The 14,690-nt window shown below is 40.5% G+C and overlaps 1 protein-coding gene across 5 annotated transcripts in view; it reads left to right on the top strand.

Moving 5' to 3' along the window:
- The window catches only part of NYAP2 (neuronal tyrosine-phosphorylated phosphoinositide-3-kinase adaptor 2), a 180,614-nt gene that overhangs the window by 134,133 nt on the left and 31,791 nt on the right, over positions 1 to 14,690 (top strand). For all 5 annotated transcript variants that reach the window (XM_073359901.2, XM_073359902.2, XM_073359900.2 and 2 more), the window contains one exon: positions 7,697 to 7,800. In XM_073359901.2, coding sequence (XP_073216002.2) covers positions 7,697 to 7,800 — 104 coding nt within the window. The remainder of the gene's footprint in view (positions 1 to 7,696; positions 7,801 to 14,690) is intronic.

Here is a 14,690-nt window from a genome sequence, read left to right as displayed (position 1 = left end):
ATAATCAATGCAGTGTTACTTTTTTTAAATGTGACAGATCACTAAAAAAGAAGTTTCGTGGCCTGTTTGTTTTCCAGAAATATCCACTTTCATAACAATTGACATAAATAGTTCAGTAATCTCAGTAACAATCGTCTACAAGAGTAAAGACTGTGGATGGTGTCTCATACCGAAACTGATAAACAATAAACCATTTCTGCAGAAGAGATGTTTTTGAGTGAATGGTAGCAGACATTGGTGTCTACATACTGTCATAACAATAGAAGTATGATATCTCTTCTCACTTAAAACACTACTTCAGCGCATGATAAAAGAAGTCTTGCTTCCCAGAGACAAGAAGTCTTGCTTGTTGCTCTGACAACAAGGACTCAGTAGAACTGTAGAACTGTACAAACTTTGCCAAGATGACAAAAGGTTTGCAGCAATCTTTCACTCACTTTTTCCATTATAGATTTCTGTAGTTACTCTGCACTACATTCTGCAGAATATTTCTTCTGGTAGGGAAAAAAATGTCTTCTTTATAGATCCAATCCTGCATACCCCTCATCAGTGTAAATTGGCAAAGTATACCTGGCAAAGTATTTAGCTATTTTTTTTATTTATTAGGATTTTTTTAAATGTACCTATTTATTACTCTGGTGAGTAAGGGTTTGCAGGATTAGATCTTAGGAGTGGTGTGGTGTTTAGATGTTGCTTGTAATTATTAGAATTGGAAGCACTGGCTGTTGGGAGTCTGAAAGGACAGGAAACAGGAAGGAGGGAGGAGGAGTTGAGAGGCTGGGAGTAAGCTACAGAGGGTGCAGCAAAGTGAGTAAGAGAAAAGTTTACCTTTATAGGGTTAGAACCTGTGAATGTTTTAGATAAACTCAAGGGACTTTGTCCTGCACATTATAGTATCATTTACACCAGTGAAAGATTCTACCAGATCAGAATGCCAGGACAGCACAGACTCAAACCCACGGTACATACCAAACTCTTTAGTCGTGCTAGACAATAATATTGATCAGAACCAAGAAAAAGGAAAATTAATCAGAGGGACCCAGTCTCTGTCCATCCCTCAATATGAATAAAGCATAAACAAAATATTTCACTTCCATCCAGCCCTTATGCAGAGGCCGCTGTGGGGGACTTCATTCATCTCACAGTTAAATCATGCAAAACACTCACCGGCTCCAGTCCTAAATCAGCATAGCTCTCTAGACTTCAATGGGTGTCAGATTAGGCCTTACAGTAAGCTACCTGTGGCTGTGTCTTGTCTTTTACTACAAAGACCATCAAAGCCTCAGATGGCAAGTGCAATTGTTAGTATTATACAAATATTTTATTGGCTGAATTAAGCCTCTTTCTTCCCCCCAAAGAGTATCTTTGTGGTTTTTTCAAATGTATTATTTACTACAGTTCCTTTGAGTTGCGCACCCCGGTGAGCCATATACATTTTTCCCTGGATGGGATCCATAGCTCTTGCACCAAAACATAATTGACTTTTCCTCATTGTGGCATTTCATTCCCAGTGCAGCACACTGTCCTTGTGGATTGCAACTGTTGCAAACAAACTAGAATTACAGTACAATGAAAAACAAAAATTAAGGTTTAGATTTATCTGGATAGGTACAGGTACATTATCAAGTCAATGTAATTTATTGTATGTACTGTTAGAACTGTGCTGGGAATCTGGGACCCAGATTAACTTGTTCTGGGGCCTGATTCCAATTGTGTTTATAACAGTTTTACACAGTGTAACGCCACTGACTATTTCGGTGGGTTACTCTTGATCTACACTGGTGCTAGTAAGATTGGAATCAGAGCTCAGGCCTCTCCAGAAAAGATCATGGGCCCTTTTGGTGGGCACACAAAGTTTAAATTACCTTAGGTCACTAATTCCACCTGAATAACAATTTTCACAGCACTGGATCATTCTCTCATCTATCAAATAATTTCTCAGGGACATTTGCACCCTATCTGCATGATACTGTTTCTCTCAGAGAGCTCCATTTGGAAAGCATTGTCAATGATCTTTTACACACACCAGCATTCAAAACATGTCCTTGCAATTTCAGGGCAAAGTCACAGGAGGTTTACAAAATGGGAGGCACATGTAATTTAACTCCAGGAGTTTTGAAGAACATTTTCTGGAATGTTGCTCTCTTATTGCTACTATGTAGCATTTTGCATTACCACCTGCTGCGAGAGAGAAGCATTTCTACATTGCATTTTAAATAGTTTATAGAACTGGTTGTTGGGCGGAGGGCGTTGTTTTATAATCGCCATCTATTAGAAGCTCAGCCAACACATTTAGCATTCAGGCTGAATACTCTGCAGATGATCGGGAAAGGAATGCGTATACTGTACTTAATCAGAGTTTGTGGTTAGGATTTCAAAGTATAATCAACTGTTAACCTCAAGCGCTATGGGAAAAACATTGACACACACAAAAAAGCCCCTTGGGAGGCCGAAGAGATATAGGGCCTGATTCATCCCTGCTATCATGGCGCGGGAGGCAAACTGTCTCAACCTATGCCTGCTTCACCCAAGGAGGATTCATCCCCAGGGGAATGGCAGGCAGTAGCAGAGCGCTCTGAATAGCAGGCAGTAGCATTCTCCAAGTGAGGGTAGCTTTAAACTGGCGGTCTGTGCTCCATTAAAGTCCTGCTGAAAGATGACCCCGGGATGCAGAGATGCATATGCAGTTGAAAATAAAAGTTTGCTTGTATAAACAAATCTGTGTTCATAATACACAGTTCTATCACTTCTTCCTAGATGACAGTGTATAGGCACCTGCCTACCCCTATAGAAGGAAGTATATTTTTGGATAGAATACAAAGGAGACCCAATAAGCTGTGGAGAAGGTACATGCATATAAAAAAAATCTTCAGATTGTGACCCTTTACACATAAGCACTTCACCATTTTATGGCATATATGCATATTCAGACCATAGGAATTGCCATATCAGATCAGAGTAATCATCCATCTGGTCCAGTGTCCTGTATCTGACTTTGGCCAGTGCCAGCTGCTTCACAGGAAGCTGCAAGAAACCTGTAGTGGACTATTATAGAATAACCTGTCAATATGGGCTGTTTCTTCCTTGTCCCCAGCAGTTAGTGGTTGGTATATGCCCTGAAATGTAAGGGTTTATATCCCATCAAATTTTTTTTTTAAATCTATGTAGCTGCAGGTGTTCTTTTTAGCTCTGTATAAATGTCTAATCCTGTTTCTGAATTCTACCAAGATATTACCCTCAATGATACTGAGTTCCAGAGACTTATCATGTATGGTATACAAACATTTCTTTTTAAATGCACTGCTCTTAAGTTTCAACACTGAATGCCTCCTGATGGCGGTCTCATGTCAAATATTTTTAAGAAAGAAAAATATCAAATGATTTCTTCCTATACAGTATTAGATCATTTCCAGTTATATTACAGATTATTTATATTTATTAGGAGACCAGTGAGGTTACGTCAGTATAACAATAATAGATGAAATTCGTTTTAAAATGTGCATGTTCAGTTTTTTTGCATAGGATATACATCTTGTCATGTCTTATTGTTTAATTCAAGATGTGCTTCTTGGCAGCAATAATGCATAAGCAACTTCCATTTTCATGTGCAAAGGAGAGACTGTGGCAGGATAGGAAGCGTTTCTAGTGTGACAGCCAGAGAATTTTTTTTTAAATTAAGATTAGGATAGGCAGAATGATGACTCCTTGGGATGCATAAAAGAGATCTCTTCTGATCAAACCCAGAAATAAACATCCTGCAGAACAGTTGTGTAACGGATGAATGCAGGAAACCACCTCTTGTTGTTATAAAACAAATCTAAATTATTTCAGAAAATTCTGGCCTTAGAACAGAGATGTCTGCTATGTTAGCAAAGAATACACCCTTAATTGAGGACAACGGGCTATGCAGATACTCAGCATCTTTGAAGATCAGGTCACTTATAAATGAGCATAAAATTAGATTTAGGTGCCTAAATTTAGGTGCCCCCATTTGTTAATCTATGCCCTATGTTTTTATGGGAAATCAGGGTTTGCTTCTTAGACACTGATCCTACAACATGATCCCTTATGTCCATGTGGAGTTCCACTGATATCCTGCTCAATGACTTCACTGAGAATGAGTCTGGCCCTTAATGTGTGCTTCATTTCACATGACACAATGTGAAGGAACCGGCTTTTGAAGCTGAGAAAACGATCACAACAAACATTTCATCAGTAAATATAGCAACTAAATATTTTCTAAATATTTGTCTTTGACATAAATAAAATCTTGAAAACAACCCACGACATTTTCAACATGATCTGCTGAGTTCAAGTCACGTGATGCCCATTGATTACAACAGGCATCTCATGGCTGTTCAAATACATGGCATCCTTTGGCTCCCATCTAATAAAGCACTTATCCATATGCTTGGGACTTCCCTAGCATAGCAGGAGATCCTCAGGATCAACTGTCAGCAGTTGAGTGGCTAGTAGCAATGTCACACGGCCACTGTCTCTGTGCTCTGAAAGGAATTTTGCACTTGGAATGGGATGTGGCCTTTGGGACAGAATTATTTAGAACTCCAAGTTCTTACCACCCCAGAGATCCATGTCAAAGCACACATTCCTCCAGTCATGGCCAAAACTGGCTCCTGCTTTGTTGTTAGGCACACACCTGGGGCTCAGCGAGGTTATGTTAGCACTTGACATTGATCTGTCTCCACTTCAGGTTTGCCATCATGCTTTCCCTGGAAGCCAGCCCTCCTCTTTGCTGGCAAACAGTTTGGGACCCCCTTGGGGACAGCAGCAGAGAGTTTTCAAACTAACTCTGTCTGTTTGCTCCCAGAATCAGAATGTGCATGAAGCCACAGAGCACTGTAGACAAGTTCAAATTTGTCATTTGAAACACACAACTCAGAAACTGAATTCACTGAAGGGGAAAGGATGCTGGGCATCATTATACACAGAGTCCTCCTGCAGCTGTTAGGGGACCCTATTCAGAACTTCTTACTCAAGAAAAATGCTCATTGTACTCCAAGTCTGGTCAGCTGAGTACAGGGAATAAGGAGTACACAAGGGACAAAAAAGACATAGCACTGGATACACTGAATATGGTGTGGTCAGCTGTGCAGACAATATCTGACGGATCATTTAGGGAAAAAAATTGCATTCCATTCCACAGCATGAAGAAGTTAGTCACAGCAAAAATTTCTGTTTCATGTTCCCAATTGATTCAGTGTAAAAATAATACCATTGATATCAATGGAACTGTCCCTTAAAAAAGAAATTCTTATTCACCTAAACTTCTGGATGTGAAAAAGCTAGATAAGCATTGATTGGAAACTTCCCATAGTAAGAACCATGCTGGAATTTGCAATAGTTTCTGACACTTGAATATATTGCCAGGGAGATAAAAGAAGAAACTAATATTTCATCTGAGTTGGATGGATTTTATTCTTTGATGCCAGATGAAAGGATTGTCTTTGGCAAGGAAACAATGGGCTCTCATTGCAGCAAGTATATCCAAATTGGAAATTACGACATTTTTCTCTGCTTTCTCAAAGAAAAAAAAAAAAAAAAAAACAATTCAGAAGCAATGCCTTGGAGTTTTTGACATCAACAATACTAACCAAGGTAATGCTGGATGGGAATCTGATTTTTCTTAACATAGAGACAGTGTAGCATCTGTCCTTAACAGATAAACAAAACAAAAATAAGCCCCAATTTTTTCTCCCATGGAAATCAACAGGAAAACTCCAGTTGCTAGTGTATATTCTAGTAAAGGAAAAATCGGGTGCCTTGCACACAGACAGTGTGAAGAAATAAATGATTTCAGATGTATAATAACAAATTATCTCAGAACAGATCTAATCAACTGAACAGTGTACTGTCCTCATTCAGAAAGGCAAAACATCAGATTATGTACTGGTGCAGGCTGCCAGCTCTCCTGGAGACTCCAGAAGGAGTTGTTTGGGTAAAAGTGGGTGGTGGCAATGGAAGGAAGGTGGCCTGCTGACCTGCTCAGAAAATGAAATGGAGGAAGTGACCCAGCCAGCAGCCACTGCAGATCCTTAAAGGCCAATGCTATGGAGAGGTGTGTTCTGGTCATCCAGCGGCATATATAGAATGGCATTGGGGGAAGATGTTCTTAGCCAGACATGAGAAAGCACATGTCTCTCAGTCAGACATAGGCAGATAAGATATATGAGAAGATACACATCAAAGCTAGACATGACAGACCATCATCATGGGGAGATGTGTGCCTTCAGATAAACTTGGGCTGATATAAACTGTGAGAAGACACGTCTTTTCAACCAGATGAAGGAGATGCATTATTGTTTGTATTACAGCAGAGCATAGGGATCCCAAATAAAATCACGGCACTGTTGTGCTGTGCAGTGTACAAACACAGAGTAAGAGACAGTCCCTGCCTTGAGGTGTTTACAGTTTAAATAGACAGGACCGATAAAGGGTTGTTGGAAGGGATATAACATACAAGCAGAAGAAACACATTCCTCTGAGCCGGACGAAGGCAGACCAATGCCTGGAGGAGACATGGGCACTGCAGTTCTTTCAGGGAGCAACATTTCTCTCAACCAGAGATGGGCAGATCAGATTCCCAGAGAGATATGTTCTTCTAAACCAGCTGCAGACAGACCATTAGGTGGTAAATTTCTCCCAGCTCGGTATTTATCCTGGGATCATTGCAGTAAATTGAATTGTAACTCAGTGGGAAATCTTCCAGGAAATGTCTCTGGGTAAAACCAGGATAGGGAAATCAAATACTTCTGCATCAAAATTCTTTTCAGGTGCCTGAGATCTCTCTCTTGTTTCATAGTGTCCTTCACTTCTGTTAATCACTCCTACTTGGGGAACACACAAGCTGGAGACAACACAATGCAACCAACTTCACAGACTCCATTGCTGAGGCCTGTGTCATGCTATTAAAACTTGAAGTTTCTTCCCTCTACTCTGTGTTCTGCGGCTGACCTTGACTCACTGTCAGCTACTTTCAGATTTCTGTGTGGCCCTCATGACATCACAAATCATGATGTCTTGATTCTGGAAAATCTCTAACTTCCCATTTTCCCCACCTACCCCATCACCCTCTCCTACCTTTGTCCACTTCCCCAAGAACTGTGTCTTCTTTGTGATTTCCCTCCGCTTCCCTCAGCCTCACCACCTTTTTGTCCTCTTCCACTATCTATCCCACTCAGCTGCTGAATGAGGGTATTGGGCCACAAGTTACCCCTCTCAATCACCCCTCACCAATCACTGCCACATTATGCAAGTGAGAGAGTTGGGCACTGGGACTGCCACAGCGTGTGGGTGGAGGGCAGAAGGAAAATTGGACGTGCTTCCTATCTCCGCTGCTCATTGCTCTACTCTTCAGCCTCAGAGATGCTCCTGGAAATTAAAGAGGTTGAGACAGCGAGGTGTGGGGAGAAGTCAGTTCCAGGCCTCTCTCTTGCCATACTGGTGGCTAGTGCCTAGAAGACAACTTTTATTTATGACTCAGCCAACTTCCCAAGACATTGTCCAGGAATATGTGCCTGAATTCCATACCTTGGGAAAATTCTGGGGAGGTTGGCAGGCAGGTGAATGGCACTTACAGGACCTCTAGTTCTCTATGTCACCTCAAGTGTCAAGTTACTGCACCAACATCAACAATCCCATTAATTGGGCATATGTCTTCTTTTCTCTCCCTTCCTAGAGCCTAAAGCAAGCTGTAGATTAGGTCGATCTGCATCCACATCAGGTGTGCCTCCTCCATCAGTTACTCCTCTCAGGCAAGCCAGCGATCTCCAACCCAGCCAGGTACCATCGTTAGCCAATCGTGAATGACTTCATGTGATGCAACATGCCAAATGTTTCTCACCTCTGTGTCTGTCATTTGTTACAGTAAATGATTTTTTGTGTTTGTTTTTACTTTTGTGCGTGTGCGTGTGTCTCTCACTGGCAATGAAATTCTATCCTTCAAGGCTGGTAGAAATTTCTGTGCTGTGAATTCTTAAATCTTTTTTGTCTCTGATTTCCTTCATTCTGTAATATAGATGTAGTGAAACTATATATGTATTGGTTGTTTTTTTTTTATTTTTTTCATGTTTTGTGTACTTTTTTACTGTCTAAAATTTATCAAAATTTGATAAATTTAATCTATGTTTTAGTGTGTTTCTTTTAAATGTCTCGTCTAAAGCACTTGCACCAATGTTTGTCAAAAGACTTGTACATACCTTTTAACTTCTGCCCTGTTGTACTGTAATATTTGTGCCAGTCTTACATTTGTTTTGAGCTTGGTGCATGATTGTATTACACTGTGAATTATCGTTGTCCTTAAAATTGCTCACACGGCAAGTTATTTTGTTTAAATATGGCAGCTAGCCTCTCTTCAACCTAAGGCCATATAGTGCTAATGGGACTATTAAATGGTCTGCTGTAGTTATGTTTATTGTAAATTGTAAAAAAAAAAATGCAAAAAATTCAAAACGAAACTAAGAAAAAACCCTACTTGCTTTAAATGGAGCTACTTTTCTCAACAATACCAAAAATGCCCAATGGACACTTGACAAAGAAATCTAAGTATCTGAACACGGCAAATGAGACCTATATTAGCAACTGGAGAAAAGAGATGAGAAATAAAGACATGGCCAAATGCACATGTAACTTTGTTTTGTCTGCTAATGTGGAGATCCTGCTCACTTCAGTGCACACAAGTGATGAGGTGTTTTACTAATCTTCAGAACTAACTACAGAGATTAGTAATAGGGGCAACGACTGCATTTAAACATTGCATTTATGTCTTCCATCAAACATGAAGCATTTTGGTATTGAATGGTTTTCTTTTATACTTATATATATTATTTCTGTTTACTTAGTTGTGATTTTTCAAATGATCAGAAAGGAATAAGGACCCTACATCTCATTGAATTTCAATGAGATGTAGGGGCCTAACTCCCTTTAGGGCCCCTTTGCTATTCCCATACTTAATTGCATTGCAGCTCTGTGAGTTTCTGCAAAAAGCTCTGCTCTAACTAACGCCTGTAATGCTGGTGTACATTGGCACAGCTAATGGAGCTGTGCCGATTCACTCAGCCTATTTTCCAGTAACATTCTATTTGGACAACTGAGTCCATATTGGTTGAACTTCTCTAACTTTGCTTAACTGAAGTAAGAGCTGTTTTATTACAGTAGAACCTCAGAGTTACGAACCCCAGAGTTACGGACTGACCGGTCAACCACACACCTCACTTGGAACTGGAAGTCTGCAAGCGGGCAGCAGCAGAGACAACAAAAAAAGGGGGGCAATTACAGTACAGTACTGTGTTAAATGTCAACCACTAAAAAATAAAGGGAAAGTTTAAAAAAAGGATTTGACAAGGTAAGGGAAACTTTCTGTGCTTGTATCATTTAAATTCAGAGAGTTAAAAGCACAGTAAAGTTTCAAAACTGTATTAAGTCAATGTTTAGTTGTAAACTTTTGAAAGAACAGCCATAATGTTTTGTTACAAACATTTCAGAGTTACAAGCAACCTCCATTCCCAACATGTTCGTAACTCTGAAGTTCTACTATAATTTTGTGTCCTGTTGGAGATGATGCCTAAAAAAATCTTACACATTACCAAAATGTATTTTAGATAAGCAAATTAATGGTGACTCACAATGACAAGCTAATTAAATGATATGTTGAGAGTTCTTTCTTCTACGGAAAAAAATCAGAGCAATTGCACTTCTGAATATTTTTGCATGGCCCGATGTATATGTAATATATGATTTATGATTGATCAGGGTGCAAAGCCAATGCAACACATTGCTGGTTACTCAGTCACAAAGGCACCTTGAATGTTATAAAGGATTTTTAGTATCTCGGTTCGGATTTAAAAAAAAAAAACAATAAGCCCTGAAAGCAGAACTCGGTGTGATGATAGAGATAAGGAGACTTCCAGAAGCTGCAGCCAGGGTTGATTAGAACTGTGGAGAAAGGATTCACTTCACTCTAGAGAGAAGAAAGAAATAAAGATGACAGGAAAAAAATTCAAGTAACTAAAAGACGAAGATTTTGCTAACAGTGTAGTATATAGTGTGTATAATGGCTCTCCCCGAAAGAAAACCCCTGCTACCCTAGTATTAGGCTTCGATTCATATGAATCTTCCCTTTAAACTGACCAGTTGGGAAAAAATAAAGCACTGGTGTGCCACAATACTCTATTATGATGGTATAATTATCAATGAGAGGGCTTGGTCCTGCTCTCATTGAATGGCAAAACTCTCATGGACTTCAAGGAGAAAAGGATCAGGCCCAGAGTTTCTAAGAGCAGTTAACTGCATATTACATCGCACCCCGCAAGTGGGGAAATTAACTTCACAACTCTGTCTTAGATATTGTCATCTGATATTACCAAGCATTCCCTCACTTATAGTACCACTGCTTTCTGTGGCTCTGATACAAAGCTTGTTAAAGTATTATTCTATTCAGTTCTGTTGGTTCTTGGATCAGGCCTTATAGAGTTATAGTCCATCTCTTTTCGGTCCTCTGGTGTGTTCCATATGAAACTCTTTACATGTTAGAAACTTCATTCAACCTTTTTTTTAAAAATGACATAGTAAAAATATCTTGTATTGCAGGGAGATTTTAGAGACTATGAGCCAAATTCAGAGGTGACAACAGTGGGAGGAGAGAGTCTTAGTAGGCATCCGCTGCTGTTAACTAGTATAACTTATACATTGATGGAGTTGGAAGGCAGGATTGCACCAGGAAGTGCAATTGACAGGAGGGTGTAAGAAGATGTAGGATAAAGCAAGGCCCTGGGGCAATAGAAAATCATGCTGAACACTGCTAATTTGTAATGCTGTATGGGAAGATGGTCAGGTATGGGTGTGTTTGTTTGGGTACCTGTGAGAACAGCAAACATGGCAGCCCTAGAGGGTGAGTAACCTCATTGGCATGGTACCTTAGAAAGTTGTTTTTGACAAATACCCAAACAGAACTCCAAAATCACTGGTTAGTGTTGTCTCATCAGCGTTGAAATACCTTGCCACTGCATGAATGAAATGAAAAGCCAAGCCAAAAGAAAGCAGTGAAGATAGATAGGAGGAGCCTTAGCCTAACTGAGTTCCCAGGGAAGCCAATGGCCAAACTCTCACCGACATGAATGGTGTAGAATCAGGCCCTAAGTGGCGGCGGCAGGAAAATCCCACTGAACTTCTCCAATGAGAAGCAGGAGGAGAGGATGAAAGATAGCAGTTATATTATGTACACAGACATCACTGGGATTTTTTGTGTAAACCCTGGCACAAGTCAGTCCCTACTCTAGAGTCATATTCCCATATTACCGTGGTATGCAACACCCTGGGTCAAGTGAAATGTGTGTGAAGAAGGATAGGGGCTGTTAGCCCACTGGAAGTCAGATCAGTTGTGGACTAGTGTAGTGGTTCTCAAAGCCAGTCCGCTTGTCCCTTGGCCCGCGCTGCTTCCCGCAGCCCCCATTGGCCTGGAGCAGCAAACCTCGGCCAGTGGGAGATGCGATTGGCCGAACCTGCGGACGCGGCAGGTAAGCAAACCGGTCCGGCCCACCTGGGGCTTTCCCTGAACAAGCGGCAGACCGGCTTTGAGAACCACTGGACTAGAGGGTATTATAGTCCTATGCTATGGTTGTCTATGTTATCTGAGACTGATTTTCCCTAACTGCACCATAGCATTGGCAGCAACAGGCTTTCCCAAAGATCATTCAGGATTAAGAGGCAAGGAGCTTTGCGTGGCATCCACCCTAAATGTGTGAGGTGGGGATAACCATCACCCAGTGCTCTTTGCAGACAAGGCCCCAAGAAAGAAGAACACATAGGAAAAGAGACAGACTACTGCGTTAGCCCAATTATCCCATATGTTCATGGACTTGGGTGATGCTCTTGAGTAGGAATAGATCCTAAACCCATTAACTGATTTCAGGTAGGTTCACGTTTGCAGCTGAACATTTCACAAAACCCTACCTATGTTATAATATGATCTTTTTTACACCAGGTGGGGAGGAGAGGTCTAGTGGTTAGAGCATAGGATGAAAAGCTAGGAACTCTTAAATTCTAATCCAGCTCAGACATTAACTATTTGTGTAATCTTGAGCACCTAAATCCTCTGCCTCACTTTCCTCATCTGTATACTGTGGTAATAATGGTGGTTAACATATTTCAGAGGAGTGTTGTGATGACTGACTAGTTAATGTGTGTCAAGCACTTTGAAGATTGAAAGTGCTTTATAAGGTGCTAAGCGATATTTTGATCTCACTGTATGAATAAAACAAAAATATTTCTTCAACAGGCAGAGACAAAGTAAGAGACTGGCCTCTGATGGAGAACAGCTATAAATTATCTAGTGCAGTAGGGAACAGCAGTTAAAGAAGCAGGAGGTTGGAATAGGGGATGTAAGGCCAGCAACCAGAATTCTCAAAGAGAAAGACCCAAAGCAAGAGCCATGTAAAGGCAAGCCCTAGCACTCAGCTAGGTAAACCAGGTGTGCCCTTGATCATTTTATAATTATAAATACAGTAAAGAAAGATAGATGCTGCTGAGTAGCTGGGTAGTTTAAGGGATTCTGAACCTTTCACCATTAAGTTGCCATTTGAAATCCAGTCTAGATTGGAAGTGGTCAAATGACCATGTAGTGTGTGGCCTACTATGTTGACTGAGTTAGTGGCTTCAGTTCCTTGTCTACATGACAAAATGCATCACCATCACGTTGGCACCAACTGGCAGTCTTACTAGAGAAGTTAAGCTTCCAATAGACAGAGGGTGGGGTTTTCAAAAGTGTCATGGAGCACAAATCCTTAGTGGCAGGTCAGTGGTATTGTTGGGACAAGAATCCATGTGTCCTGACTCCCTGTGAAGTGCACTACCTATTCTACCTCACTGCCTCTCAAATCTTTCTCTGAAGTCCTTGGGCAAATTCTGCTGGTGTCATTCACGTCAGTAGACCCACTGTAAATGAATGGAGCTCCCAGTATGTGTAAAGCCAGCAGGATTCAGATTTAAAGGGAAAAAATTAGATGAATGGGGTTTCAGTATAAGGTTGCTCCCCAGCCTCATCTCACTCGTCCTCATTTTAAAGGAATATAAAAACTCATGTCTCACGTTTGTCTCAGGATAGTGAAGAATGAATGGCTTCACAAGACCCGCCTTATGTGTCATACACATACACACATAATATGTTATTTTGGGTACAAAAGGATGCACTTAAAGTGAACTGCATTGCAGATGTTAGATTACTGTGTATGAAGGGATTTTTTTCAAATCTTATTTTAAATTTACATAAAACATCACTGCTAGGTCGTTACTGGGATCCTTACAGACATAGTTTAGTTAAAAAATTAATGTGTGCAGTCTTGTTTGTTAACAAGGAAAGAATTTCAGATACCAGTTTAAAAAATAGCAAATGTATCTATTGCCAATTTGTGGCTCCAAATGGATTTTGCAAACTGATTTTTGTTCTGGTTGTTCTTGTTGTTAGATTAGGACTATTATAGCAAAATTCCTTGTACTGAGTTGCATGTTTATGGCAGTTCTGTTAGCACATATTAATAAAGAAAGCCCATTCCCTGAAGGAATAGAAACCCTTGAGGAAAAAATCCTTCTTTAGTTCTGATGCCTATATTTCATCACTTTTGCGATGCAGAGCCTTCTTGCGGGCCTATTTTTGTGAACCTTGTACCTTATCTGCAAATGTGCAGCATCCTTCATGCTGTCAGTTAGCTGTTTGGTTTGGTTTGGTTTTTTTCTTTAGTTGGAAGACAGCAGTGTAGCTCCTATACTATTGTCTCCAATCTCTGGTTGGTGCATAAACCTTCTAAATTCTGGTACCTCCCTGAATGGGGTTGGTAACAGGTATATTCGATGTAAGCAGAGTAAGAATGTTTAAATTTTCCAGTAATGATCATAGTAGAATTCAAAAGCTGTGCCAGGATTAAGAATAATAACTCGTCCACAAGAGGGAATAAAGGTCACAGGACATCTTTGTCTACAGGAGCCTAACTTCCTTTTAAAAGAAGAATGGAGAAAGCACTAGAAAATTACACAGTGCTACAGGAAACACTCTTGCTCTGAACTTTTAATGGCTCTTCTCTCAGCTCAGCCCAGTTAGCAAGGTAAATAGTTAAGCAGAGATAGTGGATGTGGTGCAAATAAGCAGTCTTCCTGCCATAAAGATGATGTCTACAACAGGTTGCTAGTTGCTACAACAGGTTGAGTGACCTTCAGTTAATCCCTTATTCTTTTCTGCTTAAAGCTCCCATCATGTGGCCCTTAGGGCTTCTCCCAAGAGCACACAATGCAGAGTTCATATATCTCAGTCCTGGGTGAGAGAATAACCCCAACCTCCCAATATCCCATGCAGGGGAAGGGTTCTCTCATTCTCTCCCTGGTTACTTTACTACTATAGTAAAGGAAAGATGGAAGTTCACATGCTAACAGCATAGGCACAGCTGTCATGTAAAGATATACACACCATACTTCCCCAAAGGAATGTATCCATTAGTAAACCCTTTTAAAATCAGATTTCTATGGACAAGAATTTTAAAATCGGTGCCTAAAGTTTTGAAACTGGTGCCTAAATCCATATTTTGATATCTTGGGGTCTGTCTACACTGCAGTCAGAGGTGTGACCCCAGCACATGTAGACGTAACAGAGCTAGCTTTGATCTAGGTAACTTGAATAACAATAGCCA

This window comes from Lepidochelys kempii, chromosome 9 (assembly GCF_965140285.1).
Source record: "Lepidochelys kempii isolate rLepKem1 chromosome 9, rLepKem1.hap1, whole genome shotgun sequence".
In the NCBI taxonomy this organism is placed as follows: Eukaryota; Metazoa; Chordata; order Testudines; family Cheloniidae; genus Lepidochelys; species Lepidochelys kempii.
Note: the sequence above shows the minus strand (reverse complement) of the source record. Positions and strands in the feature narration are given on the sequence as shown.